The sequence below is a fragment of the Rhea americana genome, unplaced genomic scaffold (assembly GCF_003343005.1).
Source record: "Rhea americana isolate MKP2758 unplaced genomic scaffold, rheAme1 scaffold_168, whole genome shotgun sequence".
Taxonomy (NCBI): Eukaryota; Metazoa; Chordata; class Aves; order Rheiformes; family Rheidae; genus Rhea; species Rhea americana.
In genome coordinates, this window is record NW_028185794.1 from 432401 (window position 1) to 449442 (window position 17042).

General features: G+C 52.0%; 1 protein-coding gene across 3 annotated transcripts in view; it reads right to left on the minus strand.

Moving 5' to 3' along the window:
- Nucleotides 1-3855: 3855 nt before the first annotated feature.
- RBPMS2 (RNA binding protein, mRNA processing factor 2) overlaps nt 3856-17042 on the minus strand; it is a 32198-nt gene continuing 19011 nt past the window's right edge. Inside the window, exons 6-9 of one of the 3 annotated variants that reach the window (XR_014895299.1) lie at nt 16673-16821; nt 13567-13729; nt 5128-5197; nt 3856-5042 (exon numbers count right to left, since the gene is read on the minus strand). Coding sequence is in view for 1 of the 3 variants with exons in the window: in XM_085300708.1 (XP_085156834.1) it covers nt 5135-5197; nt 16673-16821 (212 nt within the window). In the remaining 2 variants the exon portion in view is untranslated. Of the gene's footprint in view, nt 5043-5127; nt 5198-13561; nt 13730-16672; nt 16822-17042 lie in introns of all 3 variants that reach the window. The other 2 variants (XR_014895300.1, XM_085300708.1) reach the window with 2 other exon arrangements.

Sequence of the window (17042 nt, forward strand, 5' to 3'; positions counted from 1 at the left end):
GCTGGAGCTGCTAAAGCCAGAAATTTCAGCAATGTCTGATGGAGCATGAATCTGGGACCATCTGAGAGATCTCCTTGTGGCTGTAGTGTTTGATGTCTACCCAGTGTATGAATAACTGCAAAGCTATCATTGGTCCTAGCAAGTTTGGCTTTCCAACCAGCTGAGCCACCCAAGTAGTTTTCCTGCTGGAAAGAAGTTGCCAGCAGACCTGGAAATAATGATGGAGATAGAGCAACGAAGGCAGGGCACAGGTTTATAGATACCTCTGCCTCTCTTGTTGGAAGCCCTCGAGGGTTATCCTCTGGCCTGAAGTCAAAAAGGTCTTCAGCCATGAAGGGATACAGCCCGAGTGAAAAGGGATACCTCCAGGAAAGCAGACTGGGATGCTGTGCTGCCAGTGCAAACCATTCAGATGGAAGTTACTGGGGTTTGCAAAAGCCATTTTAATCATTTGCAGAAACTGTTTTTAATTGCTCTAATCAGTAGCCGCCACAGAAGTGGGTTGAAGGCAGCATATCCTGCAATCTGCATGAGTGAGTGGCTTTTGAGCACCCAAAGGTCAGCAAAGGTGTGCAGGACCAAKATCATCGGACCTGCAAGACACTCCCGACACTGAACCAGGCCACAGCCAGCTTATGCTTTGCCAACACCTGCCCAAATAGGAGAGCTCTGCAATCCCTTGCAACCAGCAAGTCTCAATGGATGCCGGTACTAACTGACCTGTCTCCTTCCCTAGCTCTCCAGTAGCAAGCAGAGGTGTGATTTTGTGTCTGGGCTTCCTGCTGTCTTTCCTGAAGATGGCACATCTGATCTGYTCAGATGGGGACCTGGGCCCGTTCAGAGGCAGGTTGTTCCAAAGCAGCTGCGCTGAGAGGCATTTTGTGTATGAGCAGGTAGATTTTCTAAGTGCTCCTCGCTATGGTATCTGGGCCATGCACTGTGGTGGAGTGTAGAGCTTTTGAATGAAAACAGATTGAAAGCTCTCAAACAGATAGGTTTTTTCTGCCTTCAAAATGAAGAAAAGAGGGGAGTGAGTTCCCAGGGAGCAGCATCCCCTGTGAAATGAAACCAAGCTGAAACCAGCCTCCTCCCTTGCCTAGCACACCCACTCCTTTACCTTCCGGCACTTTCTCCTACGGCCACTGTCTGACAGGTCCAGGCAGCACCAGAGAGCAAAGCACCTGGGTGACAGCCACCTACACCCATTCCTCTGAGATGCCAGCAGGCAGAGACATGGCTGTGGTCCACCTGTGCCCAATCCAGTGCCTGGTCTCCAGTGGTACCATCTCGGGGCTTCATCTCATCCATTGACATTCCCTGTCACCACATCACTGTCCAAAATGTCCCCTTTTGTAGAACACTGGTTGGGGAGAGGAGATCATCAGCCCAGCTTCTGGCTGTACAGCAAACACAAGCCTGAGGACAGTGCTGGGGACAAGCACTGGGTTGAGGGACTCCACAGACCTGGTCTCTCCTCCYTGCTCTGCTCCCAGCCTGCTGCAGGGCTTTGAGTAATCACTACATCTCTCTGTGCCTGGTTCATGGGCTCCAGTCTCTGGCAGACCTCAGGCATCCCCTTTTCCACCAAAAAGCAAGATGACCCTACACACAATCCTTTGGGGGAATGATAAAATGGCTTTTTGAGGGGGAAATTATTTGAGTAATCTGTTTTCAACCAGCTCCACTCCTCCTCATTTTGACAGGCCAAACCCAGCATGGCAAGGAAGGAGTCAAACCTATGCATCGATTTGCCACTGTGAGGACTGGCCAGGGCAGACATGGAAGGACAGGCATGCCAAGTGCCCTTCACCTTAGGGAACACAGCAGACTGGCCTCTGCAGAGCACTTCCACCAAGGATGGCTTTCCATGGTTGCTTTGGGCAAGGACATTGCACACACATGTACACACACAGAGACCTCTCAGGCTGGGACATGCTCCACAGCTAGCTCCACAGCCTGGGGTGCTTGTGTGCCCATGTGGTCCCAGACACAGAGGGACAGAAGCAGCAAACATGCAAACATGGGCACACACACGTGCACCATGCTTGCGCTGCCTTGCTTACACACTGTTACACCAGGCAGAGAGAGGGACGCCCAGGGACCCTTGGAGCAGACGTGACCTACTTTAGCTCCAAGGCGAGTAGTGCTGTGCGGGTCCCAGTGTAAAAGCTTAATAGAGACAAGCATAAATTATTCATTGCCTGGCCATGTTAATGCATGTGCTAAAGGTTTTTTTTTTTTAAATCTCCTCTATAATTTAAAGTCCTGCACGCTCCCATCGCTGGGCCCCGGCTGCTCTCCAGGGGCATTTCCGCTTAGGTGAGCAAAGCTGTGAGAYATGGCTGGAGCTGGCAGGCAGCACGCGGGAGACTTGTGTGACGGCCGAGCCGCCCCAACAGGAGCCCGGGTTTGGGCAGGGGTGAGAAGAGGGCCTGGTGCAGGAGCCGGGCAATGGGGAGCATTGTGGCAAGTGAACCCCAGCCTCTGCCAGCTCCCCTTTCCCAGCACGCAGCTCTGCTGCAGATCTCAGCCAGAGCCYGTTCCCAGGCATGGTGGCCAGCAGGGCTATTTTTAGAACTCTTTTTTTTTTTTCTTTTTGCTCCTAGCCTCTGCTAAGCGGCCCTGCACTGCCCTCGAAGCGCYAGGGAGAAAGGAAAACACCAAGCCCTGGAGTGGGAAGCCACGCCAGAGGGCCGGGGACGTCAGCAGGCACAGCAAACACTGCAGTGAGGAGCTCAGCCGTGCTCACAGCTGCCACTGGTGCCCACCAAAGTCACAAGTTTTCCAGGTCTTAGCCGAGAGCTGCATCAGGCGATGGCGTGAGGCCCCCGTGAGCAGTATACCGCCTTCCCCAAGAGCAAGCAGCAGAGGGGCCCAAAGGTGAGCTGCAGGCCAGCCACAGTGGAACCACCATCACACGCCTGTCTACAAAGGGACGGGCTGCACCCAAGGAGGGCACCTCCTCTTACCTCAAGAGGAGAAGTATTTTGGCAGGGTCAGAGGGAAAGAGCTGCCCTGACCACGACCTGGTTGACACAGGGAGAGCCATGGGCCACCCCCAAGCAATTTTAACAAGCTGCCAATAGCACAGCAGTAGACAACTCTGAGCTGGGAGCTCCCACYACAACATGCAGCCCTGGTTTCATCCCAGCTGATTTCAGGACCAGTAATAGGATCGTCTCCTGGTTCCCACGGCTGTTTTAAGCAGGTAGAGATAAGGCCAGAAAACAAGGCAGTAGCCAGGGAGGCCCCTGGAGCCCAGCGGGAACTGCGGCTGCTTCCTTTTCTCACCTCGGGGCGCTCGGCCGGAGCCGGAGGAGGAGCTCAGCAGCGAGGCGCAATGCTGGGGGCTGCGAAGGACGTTTCCCTTCTATGGGCATCTCCTCGCTCTGCTGCGTGCAGGGAGGAACAGTCCTGGCACAGAGAAGAGGCCTGCTGCAGCCACCCAAGGAAAATGAAAGACAAGCAAAAAAAAAAAAAAAAAAAAAAAAAAAAACAAGGAAAAAAAAAAAAAAAAAAAAAAAAATGAAAGACAAGCAAAAAAAAAAAAGGGGGGGGGAAATAAAAAAAAAAAAAAAAACAAACCACACAAACGAGAACCCCGCACACAACTCCCCCACTCCGCTTGCCATCTCAGAGGCTTCCAGAGAAGTTCAGCATCAGGACCCTACCATCCCCTCATCCCACTGCCTCTTGCTCAGCAGCAATCCAGCGGCACCGTCTGCAGAAAAGGATTTCCTGCACCTCCTGCAGTGGGGGAGGAAAAGATGCCCCAGTGCTGCACCCTGGCCCAGGCTCAAGGGCTGCAGCATCCCCAAYCCCAGCCCTAGAAGAAAAGACTACAAGACTACAGAAGAGAGTCACAGCAGCCTCTGGGTATATATATATATATTTTTTTTTTTTTGCATTTCATATATTATCCAGTTTCACATTCTCATAGGATCAGCAATTATAGCAACTTATTCTCAAATCTTTTAATACAAGCGAGACAGCCATGGTCGTATAATACTTAAAGCACTTCAATACCAAGCAATAAGATGCAAAAACAAAAATTGCACAATTTCTTGTTTACTATGCCTGACTGAATCATTGTTACAGAAGACAACCCTTCTCTTTCAAGCTTTAACTAAACATTAACTTATCTTACAGGATTACAATTTCTCTTTAATAATAATAATTAATTGCACACAAACACACAAGAAATTCTTTATGATGCATAAATATTTCCTTATTACACATGGTACAAAAATACTCGTACTTTTTTTGTTCGGTATTCCCATAAGGATGGCTGATTATTTGGCAGGACTGGATTCTCTCCAATCAGAAGGACGTGAAAAAAAAAAGCAAAAGAAAGTTAGATATCTTACAGCCGTTCTATATATAGAAGTCTGAGGAAAAAAAAATATAATAACCCTGACTTTAAAACTGGAGAATGGATGAGAACAGAAACCCAGTGCATCGTACTTGAAGGAAAAAAAAARRRRAAAAAAAAAAACATTTTTCAAATTCTTCTGGTCATACTGGGAAGGGGGAGGGCAGCGGAGGTGGAAGAAGGGGTGAGACAAGGACAGTTAGTATTTCTCAAAAGCCAAGTCTTCACCGAAGCAAGACGAAAACCTTGCTGGATCAATCGTTGGGCCAAGACCTGTTGCTACAGTTACACAAACGCTAGAACAAACAAACTTACACTCACACATACACAAGTTAAGTGTTTTAATTCATGCCAGAAAAACATGCAAAACCGATGGCCTTTCGTTTCCTTCAGCCGAGCCGCCCGGGGTTGGGATGGGGTGGGGGGGAGGAAGCCGGGGAGGGAGGCTGCGGGGGCCGCGGCGCTCGGCACCCCCTTCTCTCCCTCCCTCCCTCCCCTCCACCCAGGGTTTCGGCACGGCCAGGCGGCGAAGCTCGGTCGGGGGGGGAGCCGTCGGGGGGCACGGGGCGAGGGCGGCCCGGAGGCCGCGAACCGAACCAAAAGGAGCCTGAGCGATCGTCCCTGGCACATCCCTCCGCCGGGAAGGAGGAGCACAAGCCTAGGAGAGACTCTGCGGGAGAGGAGCAGCAGTGAGCAGCGGCCGCCACCGAGCTCCCCTCCTTCCTCCCCACCACCAAGGGTAATTAATTACTTACTAACGAGCTAACAGAACTGACGAGACTTCCATCCTTGCTGGGTAGCTTCAGAGGGAGGATACCAGCGCATCTGGAAGAGAAAGCCACAGCAGAAAGCTGTCATCGGGGATCGCTCCGGCCCGAGCCCAGCCCTTTGGCTCCCTCACCTACGAGGTACGTGGAGCCGAGATCTCTTGGACGCTGGGGTTTTCTAGGGCAGCGTCCGACCGCTCTGGCACTGCTCGGCACGCCAGCCTCGAGCCCCAGCTATTCAGGCTCCCTATGCMCCAGGATCTAAGCCAGCTCCTGCCTTAAGGAGCACTATGGGATCACACACATCTAAGAAAGGGCCAGCATCCCACCTTAGGGCTTGCTTCAGCATCTCTGGTCCTTTCTGCCTGTTAGYATAACCAGAATAACCACCTGGCTGCCACTGATGCTACATGTGACAGCACTGAGCTACCTCTAAGAATTTGGTAGGGTGAAAGGGTCTGTCACAGCACCACTGGCTGCAGTGGATAGGGGAGAAGATCCTCCATTCCCAAGACTGATGCTAGAGCACCTGCACAGAAGGCACACATGACTGGCCACAGCCTCGCTACAGATGTAGAGTGACAACATTCAGGCTAGAAAAGCTCCTCACCACTGAACCATATGTGAAGTTTATCACTTCAAAGATGAGCGCTGTTGCCCAGCACCATCCCTATCCCCCACACATCCCAATTTCACAGCTTTCCCCCATTCAGGTCAGAAGACTCTTACAGTCAGCATGCATCACCCTGACCAAGGTGGTGACTAATCTGCCCTTGGCCAAAAGGGAAATACCAAGACATTGCAGTTGAGCCAGACAGCTTCCCTGTGACATGCAGAAGGTAAAAACTGGCTAATCTACCACTAGAGGCCCATGAAGTATTTGAAGCCACAATCCAGGCATCAGAGGTGGAGCCAAGCAAACCACTGCTCTGTTACATGATGGAGACAGTTGGKAGAGCTGCAAGACTCAGAGGCTTCCCTAGCAGGTCTTTGCTGCAGCATCTACTGCTCAGGCCTGCTCCTTGCTGAGGAAGGACTGCTGGATGGGGACCTGAAGAGCAGACACAGGAACAATAAATGAAATGACACTCTCCAGCCTGTCAGTAGATTCAGCAAGTTAGCAACGTCCAGTTGAATAGCATCAGACATCCAGATGCTCCTGTTCAGTCCACAGGACTGGTATGTCAGCCTGGGCTGAGTTCGCAGCTTCATATCTCAGAGCAGCGGGAGATGAATTTGTGCCACTTGACTGAGCACACATCCAACAGCAGAAGCAGATAGTGGAGCTCAGTCCTGCTGCTGTTTGCACAGAGAGCACAGCTGCCATCCCCCTCTCCTCCCACCCCAGCTGGTGGGAGGAGAGCACAGCCTCAGCACAGACAGACACCAAGAACAGCAGGTACATCCAGGAGTACCAGCAGAAGGGAGGAGTTTGTCCCAAGACAGGTGGGGAAGAGGCAGAAAAACCTCAAGARCTCAGTATGAACTCTTACCCTTAAGAGATCATCCTGGACAATCGTGGCTAGATAGTCCCTTTCTGAGCATACGCACCACTCCAGGGCCATAGAAGAAGGGGTTAAAAACAAACAAAAAAAAATACCTTCAGTCTTTCCAGACCAACCAAACAACTGTTCCCTTCTATCCCCAGCATATGGTATTCTCCCATTGAGAAAGGACACCCAGCTGGGGACAGGCAGACTTTCTCGAGGCAAGATTCCAAGTTAGTTTGGGGAATGGGAGAGTTACAATCACAGCCCAGGCATCTGATCTGGCACTGACTTCAGAGTTTGTCTAACCCCTATTTGGCTGTGCAGTACTGCAACTCAGCAAGGTGATCCCACCAGCCTCCTCCTCGCCAGTCAGGTCTCTCATGCAAACTCTAAGCAAGAGACATCAAGAAAGCCACTGCAGGGTGAGAAACAGGAACATAATTGACTGTCCAACTACCTAGCAGCCAGCAAGCTGCCTGACAGGTACACTGGATATTACGCACAGGATGAGTCTTGATGCGTAACAACACAGGACATTGGCAGGGGAGCTGAGGAGTGGAGATGCAGACCATGTGTCGGCCACAGAGACTCAATCTGCACAGGACCTTCCAAAGTTGTGGCACAGGTCTTGAGGGGAGACGGAACTGAACACTAGGATACCTCAAGGCTCCACATCAGCCCTTGAGTTACTCTCTGGGCCAAACGTATCCTCAGTRGTCCCTTCAAACCCTGTTCCCCTTAYGCCTTGAAGAAAGGAAGGGCGATCKATCACCTGACAGAACAGCTAGAGGCTTTGCACTCACTCCTGCAACAGAGGTGYGGCAAATGCCAAGATCTTGATACCACAGCCTCCTTACAGAAGGTGCTGGGGGGGATGCAGGGGTGGAGAGCAACAAGCATGCACCTCCCAGAAAACACAGATGCTTGCTACAGCCAAGTCCTCCATCCCCTGGCCATGCCAGCACAAGTGCTGTAATGCCCACAGCTGGTGACATTTTCTACAGAAAGAGAGCCTGAACGACCCCAGAAAGGAGCCCTGCAAGCTTCCAGAGGCTCAGCCCTCACAGAAGTCTCTCATCAGCTAGACGAAATCCACTAGAACCCAGGCTCCAGGCTGTTGTAGAGGTACCAGCTCCATGCTTGAGGCAGCTGTTTATCCAAGCACACTGGACTCCCTGTCTGATGCCTTCACAAGGCAAATGCATGCCACCAAGTCATCTCCCAGCTGGGCCTACTCCCAGTCAGCCCCACGAACAAGAGCTGTTCCATAACATGGCAGCTAGGTGGATCCYAGGCAGTTCAAATTTGGGTTGAGGGAAGCTGAGGCATGGACATTAAGTCCCTCTTCCCCAGTGAGGGGTGCAGATCCCACCTAGTGGCATGAACACAAAGGGCTATCTTGGTGCCATGCATGCCRTCCTTTCACTTCTCCATTAGCTACTGCCTACCTGGAAGAGAGACCCAGCTCAACTGCAGCCTCGCTCCCCTGCCTGGGAACACCATGCTGCAAGGTATCTTCTTACAGCGATACAGGCCAGAAAGACTCACAGCCCTTTCCAGGCAGTAGTATCACTGATGCACCTCGGGGTGCCACCAGAGCATCAGCAAGCACCAGGACAGGGGTCACTTTTCCCCYGACCCTTTCACCAGGGAGGGTGCTTGCTCAGCCAAGCCTCATATCCTCAGCAGCCTGTGGGCTGCWGCTCTCCCCCCTGGCCAACATCTCCCACCCTTAACACCCCTCCTCTTGACAGCTGGAATTAGTTTCCTCCTGCCCAGCAGCAACAGGAAACTCCTCATTCATTCACTGGGTTGCGAGTGCTTAACCTCGAGAGCAGTCTCCATCCCACGCCTCCCGCCCTGAGCTCAGTGCGAGCAGCATAGCTTATATAAGCAGGCATAGCAGCTGTGCACAGCACACGTGCAAGACTGCCATTCCCCATCCTGCTCTTCCAAGCCTAGTGGCCCCAACTGGCCTGCTGAGAAGGTCTAAGCTGGGTRAACCAGCTCCTGCCCCACATCCACACCTTACCCTAAGCCTGGCCAGAGCATCCAGCACCTCCAGTTTCAACTATTCTTGCTTTTCTCCTAAGCCACGTCATTTATTAGTGCCAGAGTTGAAAACCTCCACTGCCGTTGGACCACTTCTCACCTTCCTCTCGTAGGTCTCTGATACTTGTGTACACAATCCCACCAGCCTGACTTGTGATAACCCAACCTGCCATACACCCTGATTCTCCTACACTGCTGCTCAAAGGCAACAGCAGCCACACATTCCTCCCAGCACACACTCAGCAGCCAGAGGAGTTCAGTGTAAAGGCTGTCAGGAACACGCACAGATGCGGTGATCCTGGGTACAGGCCAAATCTTTGAGAGACTTGCAGAGTGAAATCTGCCAGGTCTTTCAGCCTACAGAAAGAATGCAGGTTTGATGGAATAAGGCAGGAACATCCCCTCACTAGGGGGGATGCTTGAGAAGCCAGCATAAAGCACTGGAGGAACCAAATTAGAGACAACACCTGGTCAAGAGGAACCTAGAGGACATGTTTCAGACAGTGGGGTCTGCCAAGACAGGATTCTCTTCATGTCCCTTGAAGTGTCTTAAGCACCTTACTTTTGCCAGGGAGCAGAGAGGCACCTCAATGACTGCTCCTGGTGCAATTTGGAAGAGGACACCAGATGCACAAGAGACCACTCAGGGTTGTCTCAGACATCTGTAACCCAACATATCAAGTCAGAACGCTTTCCCAGAGGAAGGCACTTGTTCCTGGAGATCTGTTACCTCTCAGAACTAGCACAATGTCTGTCAAGGAGGATGAGTGAATGAAGACAGATATCCAACACTGGGCTAGAAAAGCAGAGCAAGGGAGGCTTTTACTGGAAGATATGCAGTTGTTTCTAGAGTCAGGTTAGCTCAAAGTCAGAAAGGAGTCCAGCCCCACCACTACAAACATCTCCTGCCCATAGGGAGAAGATAGACACCACCAGCTGACTTTAGCYAGCCTCACACTGCAAGATTCATTATCTGTCCCAGAAAATAACTGAAGAGTTATTTGTGCCTCCACCAGCCACATTCAAGCCACAAACAAGAGGTCAAGTGAAACACCCAGAAACTGGAGCCTGTCCCTTGCTACTGCATGGGATCAGAACTACCTAAACCATAAAGTAGTGATAAACAGGTCAGAAGTGCCCCATGAAGGCTTCACTCTCCTTGTGAAGTCCTTCAACACCTCTCCCAATTACACTTAGAGTTCAGGCCTCTGCTCATCTTACCACTACRTGTACAGAAAGCAGTTCTTTCTGCAGAAAAGTCTCAGGGGAGAGAGGAGTGACAGAGGGACACACACTGAGAACCCACATCCATACTCAAGCCATACATACTCTATGTCTTTCCTCCTCGGTCACTTCTAAGTCTGGTAGTCTTTGCTCTGCAGTCAACCCCTGCGTCCTGGGGATATTTTTTGGAGCTACGCCTAGCACTAGAACAGACCCAGCCACAGCCAGGCTGATATCTCCAATACCAGAAAGGCCTCCTTGTGCAGGTAGGGACAAATCAGTGACCTTCTTGTGCCCCTGGGAGCTGGTAGGACCCCAACCAGCATGTTCAAGAGCTGCATCTAGTCACTATCTGCTGACCTGCAGGGAAGCATCTTTAAATTGCCCTAATGAGATAGCCTCACCCTGGCAAGCACTTCACAGCACAAACAGGAATGAGCTGTTCACCCACTAAGCAAAGGAAGCCATATGCCACCAGTGATCCCTTCTCTCAGGCCACAGGTTACAGGTACAGGCCTTGAGCAGATTACAGAGGTGGCTGGCAAGAGCTGCTCTGCTCCAGCTAGTAATGCAGCCAATGGGAGCACACAACCTGCCGTCTGACCCACGGCAAGCAAGGACARTCTGCAAAGATGCCTCCACAAGAAACCAATATTATCCATTAGGGCTCTCTAGCCAGGTCCTTCTAGCCTCAGCAGCACATGCTTCACTCAAGACATCTGCCTCCAGCAGGGTCCTTGAGAGGGCTAGGATTTTAGGGGAATGGGGAGACAAGCATCCAGATGCTTGCACACTGTGCAAGACCCAAGGAGCTCAAGCTACCTCAGGAAAAGCTTGCTGCAATCAAAGCAAGCACACACTGCATGTACATCTCTAGGCAGTTATGGTCAGGGAGAGCTGGAGGATCAGCATACCTTGCACCATGTTGAGGAGCATGCAGGAAAGCAGAGGCATTGACCCTCCCTGTTGCTTAGGAGGGGCATTTCAACAGACATATCATTTCAACAGGTAGCGCGCTGTACTCCCCTGAGCCTCAAGGCAGGCTATGCTACAGCTCATGATGACATACCCAGCTAGCAGACCTCAGCAAACAAGCATTTCTCTTTTTCCCAAAAYGGCAGTGGGTTGCGCTTTTTTTGCTGGTTGGGTTTGAGCTASCCAGGGTGAGTTAGTGCTGACCATAGTCCACAAGGTCACTTCTGACAGCACCTTGGTATAGGCGTGTTTTTAGAGCTAACCGCTACATCAGGTGTTTTAGAGATAATGGCTACTAAGCAGGTACCTGGAGGAGCCAAGAACAGCTCCCATCTGGATTTTTCTGGGTAGGAGGACATACTGGCTTGGAGAGAGTCTGCTCAGTCCCACCTGCATAGCCAATACCACCACAATCACTGTAGTTTAGGAGAACACCACAGCCATGAAGGCCTTGCAGAGTGCTTCACACCTCTATGAGGTGTGGAGATTGCCTGAACAGTTATCCTGGTGAATCCTACATGACAGCCCCTATAAACAGGCAACAAGTTAAYAGGCACAGAAAATCTGTCATCCTTTCCAACCTCCCATCCCAAGAAGGGTCTAACAGATCTTGCCTGCCACAACATGAAGTCCAGGAGACTTCACAGAGGGGACCCCTAAACAGCAGGCCAGAGTTCAGCAGCACACAAAGGCATGATCTCTGCACTCCAGCARGTCACATTGCTGCCCACTGCTCAGTGCTCCTGGGCTCAGCTGGGCTGGTGGCACCCACACACTCACACAGCCCAAACAGCAGCATCCTGACAGGAGCCAGATACTCAGGTGTACAGGTTGGGCAGTGTRTTCCTCCTCAGGAAATACTCCACATTTTCTGCTCTCTAGGGCCAGCACCAGATCATAGATGCTGGGACCAGTCACACATCCATCCACAACAGCAGCCACTGCTCAGGAGAAGCAGTTTCCCCCAAGCTAGCCAGGGCAGCAGTCAGGAGGAAGAGGTTGGAGAACAGCTCAGAGCACTGACCTCCCCTTCTATCGATGGGCTGCACCTCTGTTCAGTGCCGGGATGCCTCAGGGTCCTGCTGGACTCGCCACCACCACATAAACAGAGTTGAACTSGGACTGTACCTTCCTTTCACTGCTCATTCGGCCCTCTGATGCTGGGACCTGCCCACCACCACAGTCTGCTCACAGCCTCCAGACAAGGTCACTGCCATGGGTGGTGATGCAGAGGCTGAGGGAACCTTGGCAGCCCATCTCCAATAGCATAGGCAGCTCTGAACTTTCACTCCATGATCTGCTCTCTGCCTTGGAAACATCTACCACAGGCAGGCTCTGGCTACCCAACAGGTTAACCTGATCTCCTACAAGCACCCAATGGTAGCCACCACCAGCTTCACCCATGTACCTGTGGATCAGGCACTCCCACATTCRTGTCTTGCTCTCCAGGGCAAGTCCTGCCCATAGCAGAGTCCTGCCTTCAGAAGTGCCACCACAGCTGAAGCATCTCTTTCCTCAGAAAAGCTCCAAGAGTTCTGAGGGCCCCTGATATCTCCTACTGCCTGCTCAGAGCTTAGGTTAGAGGCACTCCAAAACAAGCAGTTTTACATCAGAGACAACACAACTTGACTCCATCATGTAAGCACTAACTGAAGCCCTTTGCCAGGTCTATGGAAAACAAGACAAGCTGCAGCCTTGCTTCTATTCATGTGTCAAGCCCACCCCTCTTCCCAAGGGATCAGCTCAGCATGTGCACATCCCACAGTCCTGCACATCTTCCAAGGGCAAAGGTAGCCCTAAGCCCCATCTTTGAAGACTGCCCTTGCCCCATCATCACTACCATGCAGCAAAAAGCCTATCTAGGACCACTGCAGGAAAAATATGAGTCAGAGACCAGAAGCATAAAGCCACACTAACCAAGACTTCAGTTAGAGTTGGCCACAGCAGCCATCCTCCCCATCAGCTATTCCTGGGCAAGGCCAGTTCCACCCCTCCCCAAGATCCCAAGTTCCTATGCAACTCCCAGTCCTCCCAGGTTGCAGATTCCCTTCATCGTGGCTCACAAGAGCTGCATCCTGTCTGTGATTTCAGGCTGCAAAGAGAAGCCAAGCTCAAGGTAGAAACTGGCTTCATTTCCAATAACTGGAGAGGAAAGAGATGAGATTAGACCCATCATTAAGGTCAGGTCTGTCCCGGTATGCAATCCTGGAATAAAGTGACTGGCAAGTGCTGTTGTCTAACGTGCCCCGTAGAATTTAGTTGTGTGCTTCAGCTATCACGTCACTCACCTCCCCCACMGTGTGCCAGGAGTGAGGTCAGGGTGTATTTCTGGTTGCCCTTGAAGGGTTGTGGTTGGGGAGAGACAAGGTTTCTTTTGCACCGAGCGGCAGGGTTGTCTCTGCCCCGGCTCGACCAGGCTACTCCCCCACCACAGGTGGGACCTGGCCGAGCCTGGCTCAGCTGGAAGGAGCTGATGTAAGATGGTGCCATGCTGTGTGCGCCATGTCATGTGCTGCCAAGTYGGAGATGTGGGTTAGAAAGAACGCCTGGCATCTCATTCCCCAGGCTCTGGTGGGTGGGTAGCGTGAGGCCCATGCACTGGGTTGCCGAGGAGATATGGGCTACAGAGATGGGCAGAAGCTTGCAAGTCCCATGGTGCACCTTGGAGGAGAGATGGTTACCTTACCAGTCTTTCCAGACGTGGCTGCCATCATGCTTAACACTTCTAGGAATGGAGCTGTAGTACAGCCACTCCACTAGCTGCAATAAGGCATCACTAGGGTGTCCCACCTCCAGGGACAGCTCTGAGCTTCAGGGCTAGCCTGCGCTGGCATCATGGCTGGAGTTCACTAGGGACATCAAAGGAGGGATTTGAGAGAGGGTGGGAGGAAGGGAAGGCAAACGGGACAATCTTAAAAGTCAAAGGAGTTCCCATGGGCAGAGGCTTTTAGCAGGCAGGCTCAGGTCATAATCACAGCTACATCAGCCTGCTGCCTGGAGGAAGCACTGCCATGACACAACAGCACAGGAGTAGCAGTCAGTCTAGTCTGCAAGCAGCTTACCAAGGGCTCCTAGCATACAAACTGAGACCAGGCAAGCCCTGTGTCATCTCCTGCCCCTTGTCACTCATGCCAGCCCTCTGAGCAGCTCTTCAAGAGGCTGCACAAGTAGATGACAGAGGGAAGCCATCTCCTCTCCTGCTCGCTATCAGACTCCAGCATGGAGCAGCTAGAGGATGAGCAACCAGGCACCTGAAGCTTAAATCCAATGCCAAGCTAAGAGCTTGTAGCAAAAGCCTCTTACTCTGTGCTCTCTCTAGGACTGATGGCTACAGAGCTGCTACAACTCCAGCCATCCYTATGAACTTCCTCCAGTTAACGTTGATCCCAGGAGGACTGCTGTCCCAGAGAACAGTACACGTCACCCACTCCACTGTAGCAAGGTGAGCAGGCCCCCCCACCAGCAGAAGCAGAGGGCTCAGCGCACCAAGACCAAGGTTAAATCTTTTAGCCTAGTTCATGAGCAAAAGTCAGCTCACTGACTCACTCCACCCTGCCTCAGCTCCACAAGGGAAAGGACTCCAGCCTACAGATCAGGCAGCTCAGGACTGCCAGCCTGAGTAATGTTTAACTCCATAAAACTTTATTGGTAACATATACTGCGCCAGAATGTCTCCCTGCGAGGTCACCATCAGCTCAAGCACAGMGCTGTGAGGAGCAGCTGTAACTGCTTGGTCAGTCTGGCTACTCTTCTTCAGCAGAGCGTTGGGTCCAGCCATGGCCACAACCTGGAGGGGCTACATCAGCTCCACAGGGCTTATGGGCGCATCACCCTTCACTCTTCAGGCCAGAAAAACCTAGATAGCAAAGCTGTCTGTCCTGAATGAGTAACCTGCCAGCTGGATGGCAGGAACTAAAACTCAGACCCCAAAGGGGAAAGAGCTSGCTGAAGGTCTCCTTGACACCTCACTGTTTCAGCTGAGCAGGACTGTTCCTCCCCCACTATACTTCATGAAGTCTTGGGTAAGACTCTAACCCTTGCACTCAGGGTCTCTGCACACAGATGATCATCCTTGAAGGATCCACAGCAATGGCATCACCTCCCTCAGCCATCTCAGGCAGTCCAGAGAGGGCTTTCCAGCCCTTCCTGACTGAGGCTATTCAGCCACCAACAGCTCCCTTAGCTCTTCTGCCCCACACAAGGGGTAGAGAAAGGAAGAAATAATTCTGCTCTACTGGACTGCCCAGGAGCAGAGCACAGAGATGCACCAGCAGCAACGGGCACCATTAATAACTGTTGGACAAGGCCAGCAAGTACAGCTCTTCATCTGGGGGTGGCCAATATCCAGTAAAGAATCAGCCTACCTGGAAGAGCAATCTGGCTCTGGAGRCCCTTGGAACAGCAGGCCAGTGCCTGGTCCTGCACTGGGCCCCACATACTTCCCATCTATCCTGCGGGAGCTTCTGCCCAATGCAGGCTCACTGACAGAAGGATAAAAGCAGAGACCTGCAAGCGGATCAGAGGCAGGACAGACGTGCCTAGCCTGGCCAACAGCTTGCATCCCCTCTAGTTCCTCCATATTACACTGAGGAAACATACTTGGGTTGAAGCCAGACAGTTACACAGTCAAGATGTTTGCACGAGCAGGAGGATGCTGAAAAGCTGACTGAACCATCAGCCAGGTGGACAAGGTGAGAGGACACAGCTTCTCTTCCTTTCAAGCTAAGCAGGGAAGAGTCAAGCTAAACACACACCCTGCTTGGCAAGCTGGACAGAGCAGGGGTTAAACCCTGATGCTCTGTGGACTAAGCTCAGAGTCACCACTGCCCTGGCTCCCCATGACTCTACTACAGGAGCAGAGACCAAATCAGACAGAGTGCAGCCAGCAGATAACACCAAGCAGATTAGGAACAAGGTTGATATTCTCCTATTCCCAGTGCCCCAAATCAAGCATCCTAATCTGGAATTGAGAGAAATTCTCAGTTTGGCCAGTTTTGACTTTCCCCTTGTGCTTCCAGTTTCAGGGTCATTTATGTTCAGCAGGGGTGTTGGTCTCAGTACATTAAAGCACAGGCATCCCTACACCTCAGCTGTCAGTAAGCAGATCCTCTGGGATACCAGGCAGCTGGATGCACCACCGCCAGCATCTCCATAGGCCCATACACAACYCACTCCTTAGCCTGCATCCAGAGCAGCTAACACCACTCTATGAGCAGACCTCTGTTCTTTGCTGTGGCAGGACTCTGATAACWCACATCCTGTAGGATATCCACTTCAGCTTTAAAAGCATGTCCAAATCATTTAGCCCAAGTGGGTTCCAGGTAAGCCCTGGCTTCAGCACTGAGCCAAGCCACTGCCTTCGCTGTGACTTCCAATTTCAAGGAGGACATTTCATAGCTGTTTTATTCACCAGTATGTAGCATTTCCTCACAGCAGTCCCACAACACAGTTCTTTGGCCACAGAGACCAGCAGAGCTGGCCAAAATTGAGCATTGACTTTCCCCAGCTGCCTGCCTCCAGCAGGGAAGCAGGCTGGACCTGCAAGGCCACAAACCAGAGCCGAGCTCAAATAGCACACAGGCTGCTGTTTACTTGGTAGCCAGTGCTTTAATACTTCCCCTGCGGTTTGTTCAGGACTGCAGGCCTCTTCAGCCAGGAAGAGGCTTGGCCCAAGAGTCAAGGTGCAGAGGCCAGGGTCAAACCAACCAAGCAGAGACCTAAGGGGGCAAGTACCAGGGGATGGGGAGAGAGGAGAGCACAGTTCTCAACAAGGGAGGCCAGGAGTGACTCACCTGAGCGTGAAGAGCAGCAGCTGCAGCAGCAGCCGCTGGGTATGTGAACGCGGCATGGGGGATGGCGGGGGTTAGCTCCGTGGTGTACAGTGGGTAGGGAGCCCATGCTTCTGGGGATGCTGGAATGAGAGCTGCTCCAGTCAGGTCATCTAGACAGGAGGACACAAGGTAATAGCATTTTAGTAGCTGGCCCCAACAGCCTACATGAAAGGCTCTGGATTTTCAACTCAAAGCCAAGATTCTGCACTGCTGTCYCAGTGAGGTTTAAAATATAGCACTGAGATATCCTCCTGCAGTGTCACTGTGGCTAACTGCTCCTCCAGCCTCCCAGCCTTGCCAGGAAAGCCCAGGAAGACAGCTCCATCCCTGC